This window comes from Octopus sinensis, linkage group LG11 (genome assembly GCF_006345805.1).
Source record: "Octopus sinensis linkage group LG11, ASM634580v1, whole genome shotgun sequence".
Taxonomy (NCBI): Eukaryota; Metazoa; Mollusca; class Cephalopoda; order Octopoda; family Octopodidae; genus Octopus; species Octopus sinensis.
In genome coordinates this window covers 44,267,322-44,285,482 of record NC_043007.1, presented here as the reverse complement: position 1 = coordinate 44,285,482, position 18,161 = coordinate 44,267,322, and the positions used below count along the sequence as shown (strand labels likewise).

At 35.9% G+C, this 18,161-nt stretch overlaps 1 protein-coding gene across 1 annotated transcript in view; it reads right to left on the bottom strand.

Annotated features, from left to right (window-relative positions):
- Nucleotides 1-272: 272 nt before the first annotated feature.
- LOC115217227 (ribosome biogenesis protein NOP53) overlaps nucleotides 273-18,161 on the bottom strand; it is a 31,049-nt gene continuing 13,160 nt past the window's right edge. Inside the window, exons 6-14 of the mRNA XM_029786869.2 lie at nucleotides 15,818-15,913; nucleotides 15,060-15,170; nucleotides 13,407-13,589; nucleotides 11,470-11,525; nucleotides 9,447-9,569; nucleotides 7,919-7,985; nucleotides 4,803-4,885; nucleotides 3,806-3,862; nucleotides 273-344 (exon numbers count right to left, since the gene is read on the bottom strand). Coding sequence (XP_029642729.1) covers nucleotides 338-344; nucleotides 3,806-3,862; nucleotides 4,803-4,885; nucleotides 7,919-7,985; nucleotides 9,447-9,569; nucleotides 11,470-11,525; nucleotides 13,407-13,589; nucleotides 15,060-15,170; nucleotides 15,818-15,913 — 783 coding nt within the window. The 3' untranslated portion in view covers nucleotides 273-337. The remainder of the gene's footprint in view (nucleotides 345-3,805; nucleotides 3,863-4,802; nucleotides 4,886-7,918; nucleotides 7,986-9,446; nucleotides 9,570-11,469; nucleotides 11,526-13,406; nucleotides 13,590-15,059; nucleotides 15,171-15,817; nucleotides 15,914-18,161) is intronic.

The window sequence follows — 18,161 nt, the reverse complement described above, 5'->3', positions numbered from 1 at the left end:
ACGTGTCTGTGTTTGTCACCCCAACATTGCCTGACAACCGATGCAGATGTGTTTATGTCCCCGTAATTTAGCAGTTTGGCAAAAGACCCGATAGAATAAGTACTAAGCTTACAAAGAATAAGTCCTGGGGTTGATTTGCTTGACTAAAGGCGGTGCTCCAGCATGGCCACAGTCAAATGACAGAATACACACATATAGCTGGCGCTGACAATGACATTGCTGATGATGATAAGGTAACAATAAGGCAGTGGGAGACAAAAATAACAGCCAAACAATTTTTAAAATGAGTTTATTAAAGTATTCAGTCAAGAAAGTTACATTTTCAGCCTTCTTCACATTACAGCCTGTAAAATAAAAAAATAATTAGAATAATTAATACTGACAATTAATTCTGAAACAAAACACAACAAAAGGCACAAGCATAGCTGTGTAGTAAGATGTTTGCTTCTCTACCACCTGGTTCTGGGTTCAGCCCCACTACGTGGAAACCTTGAGCAAGTGTTTTTCTCATATAGCCTCTGGGTGACCTGAGCCTTGTGAGTGGATATGATAAATGAAAACTGAAAGAAGCCTGTTATACGTATGTGTGTGTGTGTGTCTTTGTGTCTGTGTTTGTCACCTCACCACCACCACTTGACAACTGATGGTGTGCTTACATCTCCGTAACTTAGCAATTTACTGGGGTCAATTCGTTAGACTAAAATTTAAGATGGTGCTCCAGCATGGCTACATTCTAATGACTGAAACAAGTAAAAGATAAACAAAATAATGACATAGTTAGATTAATTAAAAATGATGAAGAAGAAGAAATAAAGTGAAATTCAACTGCTAACGTTGTAACAATTGATAGAATAAGTTTGCTTTCTAAGTGCATTATTTCAGGAGTCCCTTAATTGAAAAACGGGTAAGGGTTAGCAACAGGAAAAGCTTCCAGCTGTAAAACAATGCTCTAATAATATACTCATCTAACCCATGCTAGCATAACAGAATAAACATAAAAGTAAATGAACTAAGTAGAGGCACATTCGTTGCTAAATGAACTGGACTAGTTAAGGGCTGGGTATTTGGCAAACAAACAGTACAACAGGTAGAAATGGTTAAGTATTTTATGGATTAAGATAACTGCAACTTACTCTTAGTAATTGCAAATGAAATAAGATACTAGTCTCTGCTTTTCCCATGAGAGAGACTAAATGCAACAATGCATGCCATCAAAATCACTCATAAATGCCACTGAGATGTTACTGCTTAACCCTTTAGCATTTAAACTGGCCACATCCAGCCTAAATATTCCTCCTGTTTTATGTTCAAACTGGCCTGATCTAACCTCTCACACCTACCCTAAAATGTCATTCTAAAAATAGGCAATAACATCATCAAAATCTCAAAGCTATAAGACAAAACATGATTAATTCAAAACAATATGTATAAATAAGCATTACATTTGGCAAAGTAATCTGAATGCTAAAGGGTTTTAAAGACAGAAAAAATATCACACACACAGCATCTATTCACTTACTAAGAATTAAGTGTGTCTTGGGTGTAGACACATTGTGGTGCTAATGAAAAAACACACACTACTTACTCCTGAGCTGTTAACCAAATATCCCACTGAGCTTGACTCAGCCCTCTGCTGTACTTCTACATTAGCTATTTAGCATCTAATTTCCCATCCTGGAACACAAGATGGAATAAGCTAACAGTGTGCCTGTTTTTTTTTTTTTTGCAGTAGCTCAACCTGCTGAAAATAACAACCAAATTTCTCTCAAACCATACCCTACCAACTTAAAAAAAGGATACATGTTGGATAATGTTATCCTGTAAATTGCATGACAACCTCACTAGTGAGGTTTGCCCTACCAAAGCAAACCATTGGAGCATGATACAGATCTTGGACCCATTGGATACCATCAAACTGTTCGACCTATGCAGGCATAGAAGATGAATGTTAAAAGATGATGACAATGATGAAGTCCCTGATATATAAACATATATATACAATGGGCATCTTTCAGCTTCTATCTACCAAATTCTTTGATTGGTCCAGGGCTATACTAGAAGACATTTGCCCAGGTGCCATGGAGTGTGACTGAATGCAGAACCATATGGTTGGGAAGCAAACTTCTTACCTCCTAGCTTTTCCTGCATCTATATATATATATTACATGGAAAAATGCAAGCACGAGAAATAATATTAAGATTATAAATCTGGAAAAGTACAGGACAAGTTATTACACTTGGAAAAGTTCAGGACAACTTATTACATCTGGTAAAGTACAGAACAAGAAAATTTTTACTTAAAATATTGCAGCTAAGAATAAAATTTCAAATGAAATATTTAGATTTAGAAAATATTAGCTTTATTAAAACTAAAAATTTTATACATTATTTATATTTGACAGATATACCCTCCAACCTCCATCAGGTGCCTTGGGGAAATTTCAAACCTGGGTTTTCATTCCTAAGGTATTTTTCAATATAATTATTATTATTATTATTCAGGTCACTGCTTGGAATCAAACTCAGAATCTTGGGGTTAGTAGCCCGCACTCTTAACCACTATGCCATATGCAGTGGGCTTTCTAATTGCCCGCGGACATATGGCATAGTGGTTAAGAGCGCAGGCTACTAACCCCAAGATTCCGAGTTCAATTCCAAGCAGTGACCTGAATAATAATAATAATAATAATAATAACATCGAAAAATACCTTAGGAATGAGAACCCAGGTTCGAAGTTTCCCCCAAGACACCCGATGAATGCTGGAGGGTATATCAGCCAAAACGTTGTGTTAATGACAAACAAGATGAAAACAAATATCCATCAAATGTAAATTAATGTACATAATTCCTCATCTCTAAAATACAGAACTATAAAATTTTTATTACAAGTTATTACTTCTATTTGTTATTACTTGTTACTTCTATTAAAAATTAAAAATAACTCAACATTTTTTGCACTTTAAAAAAATTCATTTTTTAAATTATTAATTAATAATTAGAAATTTGAAAATTGGTTATAAACAATAATAGTAGTACATAATTAGTTAGTACAATAAATAGAATAATACAAAAATGAGTTATATATTGCAGTAAAATCTACCTATAACAACAAATTCACAATAAAATTTGCTTCAATTATTGCCAAGTCTTCACATTTTTAGTCTTGAACAATGCTTATTTTTTACATATAATGAATTTACCTACCATATATACTATTCTACTTTGCATAAAACTTTAGCTATATTGGTACTTCTAGTTCTCATTTTTTAAGTATTCTAGTGTGTCAATATTTTAACAAAATGATGGTATCTATTTCAATTATAATGTTACTTTGTACATTAGGATCAAATAATTTTTCATATTCAAATTTTATCCTTAGCTGCAATATTTTAAGTAAAAATGGGAAATCAGATGCAATATTTGACTGGCTTAATGTATTGATGTCTTAACTTTTTAGCCTTTAAACTGACCATATCCAGCCAAAATATTCTATTTATTTTATGTTGAAACCAGCCAGATCTGGCCTCTCATGCCTACCCTACAATGTCATTCTAAAAATATACAATCAATATCATCAAAATCTTAGATCTATGATATAATACATAATCAATTTAAAACAATATGAATAAATAAAGTTGTATTCCACAGAACAATCTAAATGCTAATGGGTTAAAGCTGAACAACAAAAATGACAACAAAAGGATTTGAACTCAGAATACAGACATCAAGTCAAATTTTGTCTGACACTCTACCAATTTGCCAATCCATCACTCCCAGTGTGTCTAAAACATTAAGAAGTACTTACGGATCTTCTTTGTGAGAGCGTTTGACATAAACCTTTCGTTTGTATTTCTTCTGGCCACTGTAAACAGAAAAATTAATATGCATTATTAATGAATTTTCAAACCAAAGTGAAGTGGCTGATGCATTTTAATTCCTTAACAGAATATCAAATAAAAAAAAAAGTTTCTGTAAAAACATACATTAGAAATACTTTCATTCCTAATATACAAAACATGATTAAAGTCTGTGGTTCTTGAAATTCATTTTGTATATATTAGGCTTGCAATACTATTTCTGTTTTTGTCTCCTACTACTTTACATCCATTTATTCTTTTTAAAGCTATCTAAAGTTAAACAACTTTTCGACTGCTAGCTACATAGCCAAGAAGTAGAAGTAAAATTGTTGTCATTCATTCAATTATGGAATTAATGAACTTGATACTCATGACTCAATGGGCAATATGGAATATTTTAGCTTTAAAAAATACAACAACAGAATAAAAAACATTTTAACAAATAAAATATAAAATCCCAAAACTATCAGAAAACAGACGTTAACAGAACTGGAAATTTCAAGTAAAGTGTAAAAATGTCTTAAACAAAATGAATGTTTCTTACAGAAATATGAAAAGAAAAAAATGTTTCTATAAAGAAAATCATGACATTTATGCTTTTCCCAAAGACATTGGTGGCAGAATGGATAATCTATTCTCAAAGGCATATCAGGAATTACAACACTTACCATAATACAATATCATAACTATCTTATAGTACTTAGGTCTTGTACTAATGTTAGAGATATAAAATTTTACTTAATTATATTATAATTTGTTACAAATACCCTCCTAGAGTGATATTGGATATACATAAATGCAATCCTTATATACTTTCATTTTTATGTCAGCATTTTCCATCAGTATAATAAAGTATCATGACTGGTACTCTATTATATTGATCTCAAAAAGATGGGATGAAAGGCAAATGATGATGAGAATCCTGGAAAACAAACAAAAGCTAACCTTTTCTTGAAGACTTGTCGAGGTTCCAGGATATTTCTGCGTTGTAAACTGGTAAATCTGTCTTCTAAAAGATTTCCTTCCGGCTGACAAAAGAACATTACCAAAAGAGATTTAAGCTTAAATTAATTAATGTGTTATTTATGTGCAAAGTTGTAAATTTATGAAAAGGTGAAGGTTGCTAATGTAGATGGATTTTCAAAGGACATAAACAACATAAAGAGTAGAACCCAACTATGATAAAATAATCTTAGAGCTTTAAGCAATAATAAAAATATCTTAAAGCATTAAACAAGCATTCACATAACTGGATATTTTTATCAGCTTTGGAATTATAGGAAGAAATAGAAAATTATGATAACCAGGCCTTTTCTAAGAGGTACAAATAAAGTTAGCAAAGTGGTTGAAACAGAAAATTAAAACTAGGTAATGGTCTACATTTATGATATAACAGTGGGACCTGTTGAATTACTATATTTTGAATGAGTCTCAGTCCATTTTATAGATAAAATCAATGGACTAAAACAGGAGTGTCAAATATAAAGCTTGCAGCAATATTTAATTTGGTATTCCCCAGTTCAGTTTCATAACAAGAAGAATTTTATTTTAAAAATATTTTTCAAAATATATATTATTATCATGTGTTCACATTCCAGAACCCAACCACCACTTTGATTATCATTGGTTTAATTAGTAAAATTAGTGCAACTTCAGGAATTTTTTGTCATCTTAACCATTGAAAAAAAGAAACTTATGAATCCATATCATAAAAGATATGATCTATTTCCCCTTCACTTTATCTATATAAGCTGAACAAAACAGAAATCTTCCTTTTTAAAAAAAAAAAAATTATATATGTTTGTCTGAATGGATCCTAGTGATATGAATGATATTGAAAGGTTTTGCATTTAAAACAATGCAAGCTTTCTATCAAATATTGGTCTTCTCAAGAACTCTGTTCATTCGAGTAATTTCTACCTCTGTTTTGACTGTAAGGACTCTCATTTAATACAATGATCTATATATATTGCATAGATGTGGTTTCCCCATATATCTCAGCACACAGACTTTGCTACTGCCACATATTTTTTCTTTTCTTTATTGTAAATAAGTTTAAAATAATGCAATTCCCCCACTTTATCCATTTACCTTGGCCTGTGTTATGAGCAAAGGTTTTTAGGAATAATTGTCCCTATCCAGTCAGTCATGTCAAATGAGTTTGATACTTCTTTACTGAAGTATATTAATACACTTCAAACATTGAAAAATGGATTATTATGGAAACAATTGTTATTACAGCTGGCTGTTTTTGTTACTGCTAATCACTCAACTGGGAATTAGAAGTCAGTTCATCCATCTGATCAATACATACAGAAACAGAGATTGATACTTTGTTTTGCAGTTATAATACCATGACAGTTATAAGATTTGAACCCTGTCCAACTTGTCCAGCACAATATTCTGGGTTAGAAATATCTATAATATAGTTATGAGATTTACTTTGCCATCATGAGGTCTTTAGTTCAATCTCACTGTATAGAACCTTGAACACCTTGAATGTTTTCCTTCTGGTAATTAGAAGGGTAGGGAGAGATCCAAGTGAAATTCTAAAAATAAATACTAATAATAATTCTCTCTGATTTAAACTGACCATAATACTTAACTGACACTCTGCATTGACCTACATGAAAGACTAATTTGACATTGAAGAGATTGGAACTCATTTGTGAATAAAGAGAAGCAGCAGCAGCAGCAACTACCACCTACCACCACCACCACCACAATTTCAAATTTTGCCCACAAGGGCAGCAATTTTGGAGATGAATCAATTACATCGACCCTAGTGTTCGACTGGTACTTAATTTATTGACCCTGAAATGATGAAAGGCAAAGTTGACCTCAGTGAAATTTGAACACAGAACATAGTGACGGGTGAAATACTGCTAAGTATTTTGCCCAGCGTGCTAACGATTCTACCACCTTGCCGTCTTAATAATAATCAGTCGGGGGACCCCCATCAGTCATGAATCACCATGGGATTGCACCTACAAAGTTACCCTCCAAGGCACAAGTCCGCACAAAGTTGTTTATGGAAGACCAGTAGTCGCCCATGCATACCAGCCTCCCCTCTCCACACCACTAATGTTATCCAAGGGAAAGGCAAAAGCTGATATAGTTTGGCACCTTTGACGTCACAACTCATTTCTACAGCCGAGTGAACTGAAGCAACATGGAATTAAGTGTCTTGCTCAAGAACACAACACACAGCCTGGTCCAGGAATCGAACTCACAACCTCATGATCGTAAGCTCGACACTCTAAACACTGAGCCATATGCCTTCACTTAATAATAATAATTAAGTAGTCCCCCCACACACACAAATTTCAGGCCTTTTGCCTATAGTAGAAAGAATTATTATTATTATTAATAATAATCCTTTATATATTGACCCCAGAAAGGATGAAAGGCAAAGTCAACTTAGGCAGAATTTGAACTCAGAATGTGAAGATGGACAGAATACTGCTAAGCATTTCACCAGGTGTGTTAACAATTCTGCCTACTAACCACCTTATTATCATTATTATTATTATTAATAATAATAACAATGATGATTTTATAATTTGGCACAAGTCCAGTAATTTTAGGAGAGGATAAGTTGATTACATTGACCCCAGTGCTCAACAGGTAGCTATTTTATCAGCCCTAGAAGGGATGAAAGGAAAAGTTGGCCACGATGGAATTTGAACCCGGAACATAAAGATTAATGAAATACCATTACGCAATCTAGTTGGTGTGCTAACAATTCTGCCAGCTCACTGCCTTATTGTTATAATAATAATGGTTTCGAATTCAGGCACAAGGTCAGCAAGGCATGTCAATTATATCAACCTCAGTGCTCAACTGCTACTTATTTTACCAACCCTAAAAGGATGAAAGGCAAAGTTGATCCCAATGGGATTTGAATTCAGAACATAGTGACAGACATGTCACCGAGCATTTCTCCCAGCATGCTAAAGATTCTGCCAGCCTTATGATAATAATAATTTTGTTTCTCTGGCAACATAACAAAACTGTACAAAGAAAGTAAACAAAATTATAAAAGCAATCAGTTCACTTACCACAATTTTACGGAGGCTGTCTGGAAGTTCCTCGCAGAGTTTTACATCTAGTTCAGGTTTAACAAAACTAAATCAGTCAAGGAATTAACAGAAATCAAAATTATCAACAAAAATACTCTTTTATTCTTAGACATACAAGAAATATAATACACACCTGCAGACACTTTCATCTATCATATCTATTCCTAATGTAAAAATATCAAGCAAAAAGATTGATAAAAAAAAAAAAATGAGTTCCCACCTCCCACCATTGTCATTTGATGTCTGTTTTCCATGCTTTGGATTAAACAAAATGATTTTTTTCATATATATCATGATGTATATATTTTATGGTTGGACCCAACTTCATACAATAGTAAATCAGATTGACACTTGTCAGTTGTAATAAATTGAAGTTTTCATTTGTTTGTTTTTCATTTGCAGGTCCACTTTTCCATGCTTGCATGAGTCAGATGAGACTAAACTGAAACAGAATTTTCTAAGGCTGGATGCTCTCCCTGATGCCAACTCTTACTCACTTCCAAGCAAGCTATTAATACTTCAGTCAACAAATAACAAACAGTCCAAACATGGTCATGTAGAGAATGACACCATTTGAATGAGCTGTATGTTTATAAAGATTGCACAACATACCAAGAAACCCAGGCATGGTTTCCAGGTGAACTGCAAGCAAAAGACACCATCAATATGAACAATGAGGCCTTTGTTTGCAATTATCAAATACACATAAAGAGAAATATAAATTCACATCAACATGTGTATATATATATATATATATATAAAAGCATGGTTGTCCTTGCATACAAGTTGCAACCCTCTCTCTGAGCATCCCTAATCTCGTAGATGCTGGGACCACATATAAAGCAATGTGACCTTGTCTCAATGCTAGAGAAAAATGATTATGAGAGAAGGGGCAGTAGCACTTGTAGTGATCCAAACTAACCCCTTCGTAACCATATTCCCCATGAAGTACATAGTTTTTGCATTAACTATAATGAAAACAAGGCAGTGAGCTGGCAGATTCATTCGCATGCCAGGCAGAATGCTTAACAGAATTTTGTCTGTCTTTATGTTCTGAGTTCAAATACTGCCATGGTCAACTTTGCCTTTCATCCTTTTGCGGGGGTCAATAAAATAGGTACCAGTTGAGTACTGGAGTTGATGTAATCGACTTAGGCCGTCTCCTGAAATTGCTGGCCGTGTGTCAAATTCTGAAACCAATAATTATGAAAACAACGAAGAATTTAGTAAAATAACTGTGCCATCATTAAGCTGATGTTTGGAATACAACATCAAAATTTGAGGGGAAATTATAATTTGAATCACTTTAAAGCAAGAAGCTTGTGTCATAGAACCAAGGGCTGTTTTAAAGCACTACATTTTGTCTAGGATTACTAAAAAAAAAAAAAAGTATCAAATATTTAATGAAAGTCACTTCAGGAGCTTTAAGCTAATCCCTTTCAAATTTCAAACCTTGAATAAAGAAGAAAAAAAATATCTTTCGTTTTTTATTTGTTTTAAAGGATACGGTGTTTTCCCAAGCCTTTTAGTTCTTGTTTTCACAATTTCTTTCTTTTGCTTGTCTTTTGAAATTTTCTTCCTTTCAACTTCATTATCAAATTTTTTCATATCTTTCAGCATACTCCGTACTCTGAAGAGGAAAAATTTTTTTTATTTTTGCAAATTTAAAACTATTTCATTGCCTCTATGTTAAAACAACAGTATAACTATGCAGTTACAAGATCAATCTCTCTTCTCACATTTTGCAAATTGTGCATATGATGTAATGGAGAGAGAGAGAGACAGACAGACAGACAGAGGGAGGACTGGTAAAGAGAGAGAGAGAATTGATAGAACAGTGGAGAGACAATAAGTAGAGATGAGTAAAATTTAAAAAAGAGTGATAAACTGAAGTTGAGTGAAAGTAGAAGAGCCAGTAAGAGATATATGTAGTATGTGTGCATCTATATATATATATATATATATATATATATATATATATAAAACCCCAACAGCAGAAACGCTATGGGAATGAAAGAAAAATATTACATATATCAAACATTACCCGATTTGTATTTAGGGTTATTTTATGTAATTATCATAATCATTGTTTAATGTCCGTTTTCCATGCTAGCATGGGTTGGACGGTTCGACCAGGATCTGGGAAGCCAAAAGGCTGCACCAGGCTCCAGTCTGATCTGGCAGTGTTTCTAGAGCTGGATACCCTTCCTAATGCCAACCACTCCGTGAGTGTAGTGGGTGCTTTTTACGTGCCAGGCGAGGCTGGCAACGGCCACGATCGGATTGGCGCTTTTTACGTGCCACTGGCACGGAAGCCAGTCAAGGCGGTGCTGGCATTGGCCACGTTCGGATGGTGCTTTTTACACGGAAGCCAGTCGAGGCGGCGCGAGCACTTGGTTTTTGAGGTTTCTGGAAGGCTGAGCAAAAATGTAAAATTTTCCATAACAATGATCTACTCAATCATTTTTTGCTTGTGGATTCCTTTGATTCCTATCTTACTCTACTAGACCTCCATAGTCATTCGTTGCATACAAAAAAAATTGGTGCCACTTTGGTGTGTGATCTACAAGCTCAAGGGCAATTACTTTATAGTTTTTAGTTTCTTTACATTGTAAAATTCATGGTTGCCAAACCTGTTTGATCTATGTGCTTATTTTGATTATTATATTATTTACTTTTGGTTTCTCATTATTATTTACTAAGACATAAATGAAACATTGTTTTATTATTATTAAAATAGTAAGAATTTTGAAAAAAATACATTTACAATGCTAAGTATGTTCAAAAGAATTTACTGTAAAACTCTAGCCAACATCTTAAGAGTTTTTAGAAATTAAAAAGTAAGCTAAAAGATAACCTAAACTAACCCCCCCCCCCTAAGCTGTAGACCACACACCAAAATAGCACCAAACAATTCCTACTGTATTTTTATATTAGGAATTGTATAAAGAAAATTGAAATATTTTGTGTATTATAGATGTATAAGAAATTTATTACACAAACTTTAACAACAATATAGGTGTAGGAGTCGCTGTGTGGTAAGTAGCTTGCTTACGAAGCACATGGTTCCGGGTTCAGTCCCACTGAATGGCACCTTCGGCAAGTGTCTTCTACTATAGCCTCAGGCCAACCAAAGCCTTGTGAGTGGATTTGGTAGACAGAAACTGAAAGAAGCCCGTCGTATATGTTTATGTATGTATGTATGTATGTGTGTATATGTTTGTGTGTCTGTGTTTGTCCTCCCAACATCGCTTGACAACTGATGCTGGTGTGTTTACGTCCCCGTAACTTAACAGTTCAGCAAAAGAGACTGATAAAATAAGTCCTGGGGTTGATTTGCTCGACTAAAGGCAGTGCTCCAGCAAGGCAACAGTTAAATGACTGAAACAAGTAAAAGAGTAACAAAATTTAGTATGGACCCCGGTTGAGAACCACTGATCTATATTAAAACAATTTAGAAAATAAAAATGTTCTGGATTCTAGCAGATACAGCAAAAATAAATAATTTCTAGTTTTTGCAAAGTGTTTACCTGAAAACATCATGTTCTCGTTTCTTTAATAACTTCTTATTTTTCCTTGTTCTTTCCTATAAAAGAGAAAGTAAAAGGAGAAAAACAGAAATAAAATTACTTTCTGAGTATGGCTATTGTGCATATATTTTCTTTTATTATTTTACAAGACTCTGGTTCTCTCTCTCACCCTATCCCTTTCCTACCACTTTCTCTTCTCCATCACATCCCCATGCTGTTTCTATTCAACCATTTTACCAATAATCATAACGTAGCTGTCTCTTTCGTTACTCTTCTCTCACATTGGTTCTCTTTCATCACTCACTCTTTTATGACTTAGTTTTGTTGTTTCTTTTTAGTAACTAACATCAGAAAAGATCAACTCCACCATACACTCTCTTTTCTATCACCCCCTTGCCCCTATCAATCCGATTATTCTGTATTATCCTTCCATCACACAATCACACAGACTTTTGTCCCATCTAGTTGTGTGGGAAAGAAAACAATGTCCGTAAAAAGACAATACAAGGTAAAGGAAACTCTTTAATCTTGCTAATGGGCTGACAAAGGCTCTCATGCTGGTGAAAGAAAAGACAAAGGAGCAGAAGCAAAACAGTTTCTGGTGACATAATGTCCAGTTTCTGGTGACATAAGATGCACCCAGCATTCTCTTTGAACTGATAGATAAATGAATGGTTAAAAATGGAGAATAGGACAATTAATCTTGCTAAGAACAAAGCAACTTTGCTGGTGATGGTACTATGATAAAATGCATTTGGTACACTTTGTATAATGGTTGGTGACAGGAAGAACATCCATTTATAAAATATATTAAAAGAGTTTGCTTCCCAACCGCATGGTTTTGGGTTCAGCCCCACTGCATGGTACCTCAAGCAAGTGTCTTCTACTATAACCACAGGCCAACTAAAGCCTTGAAAGGATCTAGAGATGAAGACTGAAAGCCTTTCATATTAGTGTGTGTGTAAGGTGAGTGATGAATTTTGATTAATTTCTTTTGTAAATCATTATTGTTTGTTTCTGTGTATCTACGTATGTGGGAGAGTTTATTTCATCTAGTTGATGGTGTATTTTGTTTTCTAGTTTTCTTCACAGACAAATTCCAGTCTTTTGTTTTACTTATACCTTCATGGTACACCTGTCTTTTGTGTGTTTAAATTCACCTGATAAATCCAGTAATATGCACAACTCTTCTATAATAAAATTTTGTTGTATACCCAATTGAATATTAACTAATAACCCATTTTCTATAGTGATGTTTGAACAAAATTTTAATAATTTTATATTTTGTTGAATTTACCTGTAATTAGAATCACTTTGAGACTAAAGTTATGGAATAGAATTGGTTGAGAACCTTTCGTTAGATTTTCTTCCAAAAATCACATTAATATATTGATAAATAAAAAGAGTTGTTTAATGAAACTAGGCTACATTTATGATTATGTTAGAAATTAAATGAAACACATAAGGGGTGTATTTTGGTTAGAAATATGGTAATGAAAGAGTTAGAACAGCAGAAAAATTGGGCAAATTACCCTTACAAAGTGGAAAAATTTGTCGACCAGCTGGTTGTTGACAAATTTATCCACTTCATAAGGGTAATTTGCCTAATGTTTGTGCTGTTCTAAAAGCATCTCTGTTTTGGAAAATAAATTATCTCATTTGTATCTATATACACACATTTTGGCACTCATAAAAAACAAATGTTAGTTTGTTTATATGTATACATGTCATATAAGTTTATAAGACACTTTATCATCACTATCATTTTATGTCCAGTTTGCTATGCTGACAGGGGCTGAACAAAAGTGCTTAAAGCACCTGGGTTTCCTAAGTGGTTACCCATCTAAGTTTTAAGCAATGTTTACAGCATACACATTCATCAGCCAGGAATACATTAAATATTTAAAATAAAATGATTAAATATAAACTTTGTTTACCTCAACTTTACGCTCTCGTGCTTTACGGTGTTGCTTTTTTGTTTTAGCTTTTGGTTGTTTTTTAACTACTTCATTTTCCTCATTATTAAGTTCTGCATTTTCTCCATCTTTCTCTTCATTTAGTTTTTCTTTATCACCATCTTCTTCTTGAAGCCCTGCAGACATTTCTTTTATCCAAGATTCCTTTAAAACAAAATCACAAAACAAAAACAAATAAATACACAAACAAAATTTCTAAGGAAAATCAGAAATATACTAACTGACTAAGCCACTGCTAATTAAGTTACTGTTACATTTGTCTACTAGTCAGAGTGATAATGATTCATATTCTGTGATCAGTACTAATATATGTGCTTTGAAAACATTTACTTACAATTTAGTCACTGCATCAAAGTTAAGTTACTAATTTGCAGTGCCATGTTCATAGTACACCATACACACATTATCATCATCATTTAACATCCATTTTCTATGCTTGTGAGGGAGGGAGGGATTGATTGATTGATGTATGTATGTATGTATGTAGCGTGGAGGCGCAATGGCCCAGTGGTTAGGGCAGCGGACTCGCGGTCGTAGGATCGCAGTTTCGATTCCCAGACCGGGCGTTGTGAGTGTTTATTGAGTGAAAACACCTAAAAGCTCCACGAGGCTCCGGCAGGGGATGGTGGTGATCCCTGCTGTACTCTTTCACCACAACTTTCTCTCACTCTTACTTCCTGTTTCTGTTGTACCTTTATTTCAAAGGGCCGGCCTTGTCACTCTCTGTGTCACGCTGAATATCCCCGAGAACTACGTTAAGGGTACACGTGTCTGTGGAGTGCTCAGCCACTTACACTTTAATTTCACGAGCAGGCTGTTCCGTTGATTCGGATCAACCGGAACCCTCGTCGTCGGAACCGACGGAGTGCTTCCATTCCATGTATGTAGCATGCATATCTATATATATAAAACTGTAGTTGTGTGAGTGTCTGTCCCCTTCGATTTAGATTCCTAACTCCTCCCACATTTTGCGGTGCAGTTTAACCAAATTCGGGTATCTTATAGTCGTGATTAATATCGAGCCCGTCTGGCTATTAGCGCGCGTCTATGATGAGTCTACGATTTTAAAAATAATTTAACATAATTTTTTATTCCATTTTAATGCATAATTTTTCGTGTGTCGATGGTGGCGGAGTTGGCGTCCATGGTCACACCTGCACCTGTTTGCTTCTCCCCCTTCTTCCCTCCCTCGTGAAGCTGTGGGGAAGGGAGTGTAAGCAAATCAACGTCGTAATGCGTTGTCAAGGAGACCAGCGTTCTTTTAGAACAACGACTTCATGGCTTGAAGACACCAAAACGGAAATGGCTAAGAAAGCCCGAATATAAGGGAAGTAACTCTCTAAAAATGCTTATATAGTTATTTCCCTTACAAACCCGAGCAACGCCGGGCGATACTGCTAGTATATATATATATATATATATATATATATATATATCTCTTCACTTCTCTTCACTCAACACTATATATATATATATATGGATATGTGTGTGTGTGTAATTAGGAAACACAAAACATAGCAGAGTAACAACAACACTAGAAGAATGGAACTAGATTTAAAAGTAATATAAACTAATAAAAAAAACTATAGTTGATGACAAGAAAATAAATCTTACTGTAGTTGGTGCTTCTGCTGCTGTTGGGAACATAGCATCCAGAGCTCTTGTTAACTTATCTTGCATCTTAGTGTATCGTATTTCATCATTTGTTGCAATTTGTAAAAGATTCTGCAAAAGAAATATTACATAATGTTTAATAAAATCAAGTGGAAATATTTTTATATTTACAATGAAACAGGAAAACAGTGCTATAACAACAGATCATGTGACAAAGTGAAAATAACTGACCACAGTCAAATAGATAACTGACTATATGAGAGTGCTACCAAGGTTATAAAACAATGATACAAACTGGCCATGTGACAATGATTCCAGCCACAGGCTGTATTAAAATGACCAGACACAACTGATTGATGAGTAAACCAACAACTGGTCTAGATCATCATAATCATCATTTGATGTCCGTGTTCAACATTAGCATCGCTTGGAGGGCTTGACAGGATCTGATGTATCTGAAGACTGCATTATGCTCCAATTCTGCTTTAGCATGTTTTTTAAAGATTGGATGCCCTTTCTAACACCATCCACTTTCAAGAGTGTAATGAGTCTTTTTTTTTTTGACACCAGCACTAAATGAAGATGATATGCAGCCTATAAGACTAAGACCCCTTCAACTGAGTGGGCCTATAACAGAAAGGGAGGCAGCTTTATGCTAGAGGATGAGGAGTTAAGTATGAGCAAATACAACAGACGACAACTGGAATGACAACATCATAAACCAACAACACAAAGGTGAAAAAAAGTCTTTAACTTACTTCATGATCATCATATGCTGGATTATAGGAACTACCTGCATGGGGTACCTCAATGGCAGGCACCTCAGAACGTTTCTTTAAATACATTGCAGGAGGCTGAAAAAATAACACAAGAAGTTTTATGTTATTCCAAATAAGCACGTTGTTACTGAAATACAATTCAAAAAAGCCCGCCATTTACGTACATGTATAGTTAGTTAGTTAGTTAGTTAATTTGGCTCAAAAGCAAATAGCAAGGCCATGTAGGGGGACATGGAGTTAAGTACAGGGTGGTGTTCATGTAAAGAGTTCAGGCCACTTGAGGTCCAGGGAGGCTTTGAACAAAGCGGTCGTCGGCATCTTCACTATCTCGTCTGGCAGCTTATTCCACGGATCCGCAACCCGGACGGAGAAAGCTCCTCTCCTTCGATTGAGATGAAATCGTCGCAGGTAGAGCTTTTCGGAATGACCCCGCAGTCGACGCTCCGGAGCAGGAGTGAAGAACAGCTCTTTCGAGAGGTTACACTTCCCGCTTATGATGTTGTGGGCGAGAATGAGATCACCACGGCGGCGGCGTTTTTCAAGAGAACAAAGGTCGAGCGTCCTCAGCCTTTCTTCGTAGGACAAATTTTTGAGACCATGAACCATGCGGGTAGCCAGCCTCTGGACTCTTTCGAGGTGCTGTATGTCTTTGAGGAGATAAGGAGAAGAGGCTTGAATCCCATACTCCAATATGGGTCTCACCAGCGTGACATAGAGTGGCAGGAATATGGCTGCTGTGAGCATTCCGAATGACCGTCGAATCAAAAACAGAATTCCGTGCGCTTTGTTGGCAGCATGGACGCACTGGGCCGAAGGCGAAAAGGAGGAATCCACCAAGATACCCAGGTCCTTTACCTGATCGGTCCTCTCCAGCAGCAGATGACCCGGCTCGAAATCAAGTTGAGTTGCAGGAGTAGAGCCGACAGGCAGATGACAGCACTTTGACACGTTCAGACACAGGTCCCAATCGTTAGACCACTTCCAAATTTGGTGGAGGCATCGACGAAGATCCTCTATACTACCGCGAGGAGCGACCAGTTTGATATCGTCGGCAAATAGAAGGGTGTGTTGCGTGAAGTCGTCGGGCAAGTCATTTATGAAGACTAAGAACAACAAGGGCCCAAGCACTGAACCTTGAGGCACGCCACTGCTCGCACTGGAGACGTCGGACCGCGAACCATTAACTTGAACTTGGAAGGAGCGATCTGAGAGGAAGGCACCAACCCATCGTACAATATCCGGATGGAAACTATATGCTTGAAGCTTGACAAGTAGTAGGCGGTGGTTTACCGAGTCAAAAGCTTTGGCAAAGTCCAATAAAACGATGTCAACAGCATCACTATCATCGAGGATGCGCATCACCAATTCTTCCATTACTAGTAAGTTGGTCAAGCATGATCTCTTCGGCACGAAGCCGTGTTGGGAATCAGTGATCGAGGCTGTGTTTAGGAGGTGGAGCATCATACTTTTCTTAAGGATGGCTTCGAACATCTTGCTGATTATTGATGTAAGGGAAACCGGTTGGTAGTTAAGCGGGTCTTCGCGGTTCCCTTTCTTGAAAATTGGGCAGATTATCGCTGTTCTCCAGTCTGCAGGTATAACACCCGTCGCCAATGACATATTGAATAGTCGTGTTAAGGGCTCGCAGATGACCGGAGCCAACGCTTTGATAACCCGTGGGTGTATGCCGTCAGGGCCGTGACCCTTGTTGACATCGAGGCCTTGAATAACACGTTTGACTTGGTCCCGCGTGATGATCAATCGAAGCATTGGAGGTACCGATCTATCAAATGGAGGGGGTTCACGACCATCATCTTGTTTGAAAATAGTTGAAAAAGCCTCAGCAAATAATTGACTCTGTTGATAAGGGTCCTCAATCGATACGCCTGTTGAGTCTACCAACCTTGCAATCTGGTTGTTCAAGTGGGAATTCCGCTGGACATGGGCAAAGAAGGTTTTTGGATTGCTACTGGCATTTGCCGCGATTTTGTATTCATAACTGAAGCGTTCTTTCTTTTCAATTTTCACGGCTCGGTCTCGTTGAGTTTTGTACACCTCAAAAGCTGCAGTCGAATCCAGATTTTTGAATTCAGCCCAAGCAATATCTCTGAGTCGACGTTCTCGTTTAACCTTCTTCGTCACCCAGGGCTTGTGTTTCTTCCTCTTGGGAAGTCCAACGGGAACTGCCTGGTCAGTCAAACAGATTACATATGCTGTATAAAGGTTGAACATTTCTATATGCTACGTTGGATACATTGGTTGTTTGTCTGGTATGTTGTTTTTGTTCATTCATTATAAATTTTGAATTATGCTTGCACTGATG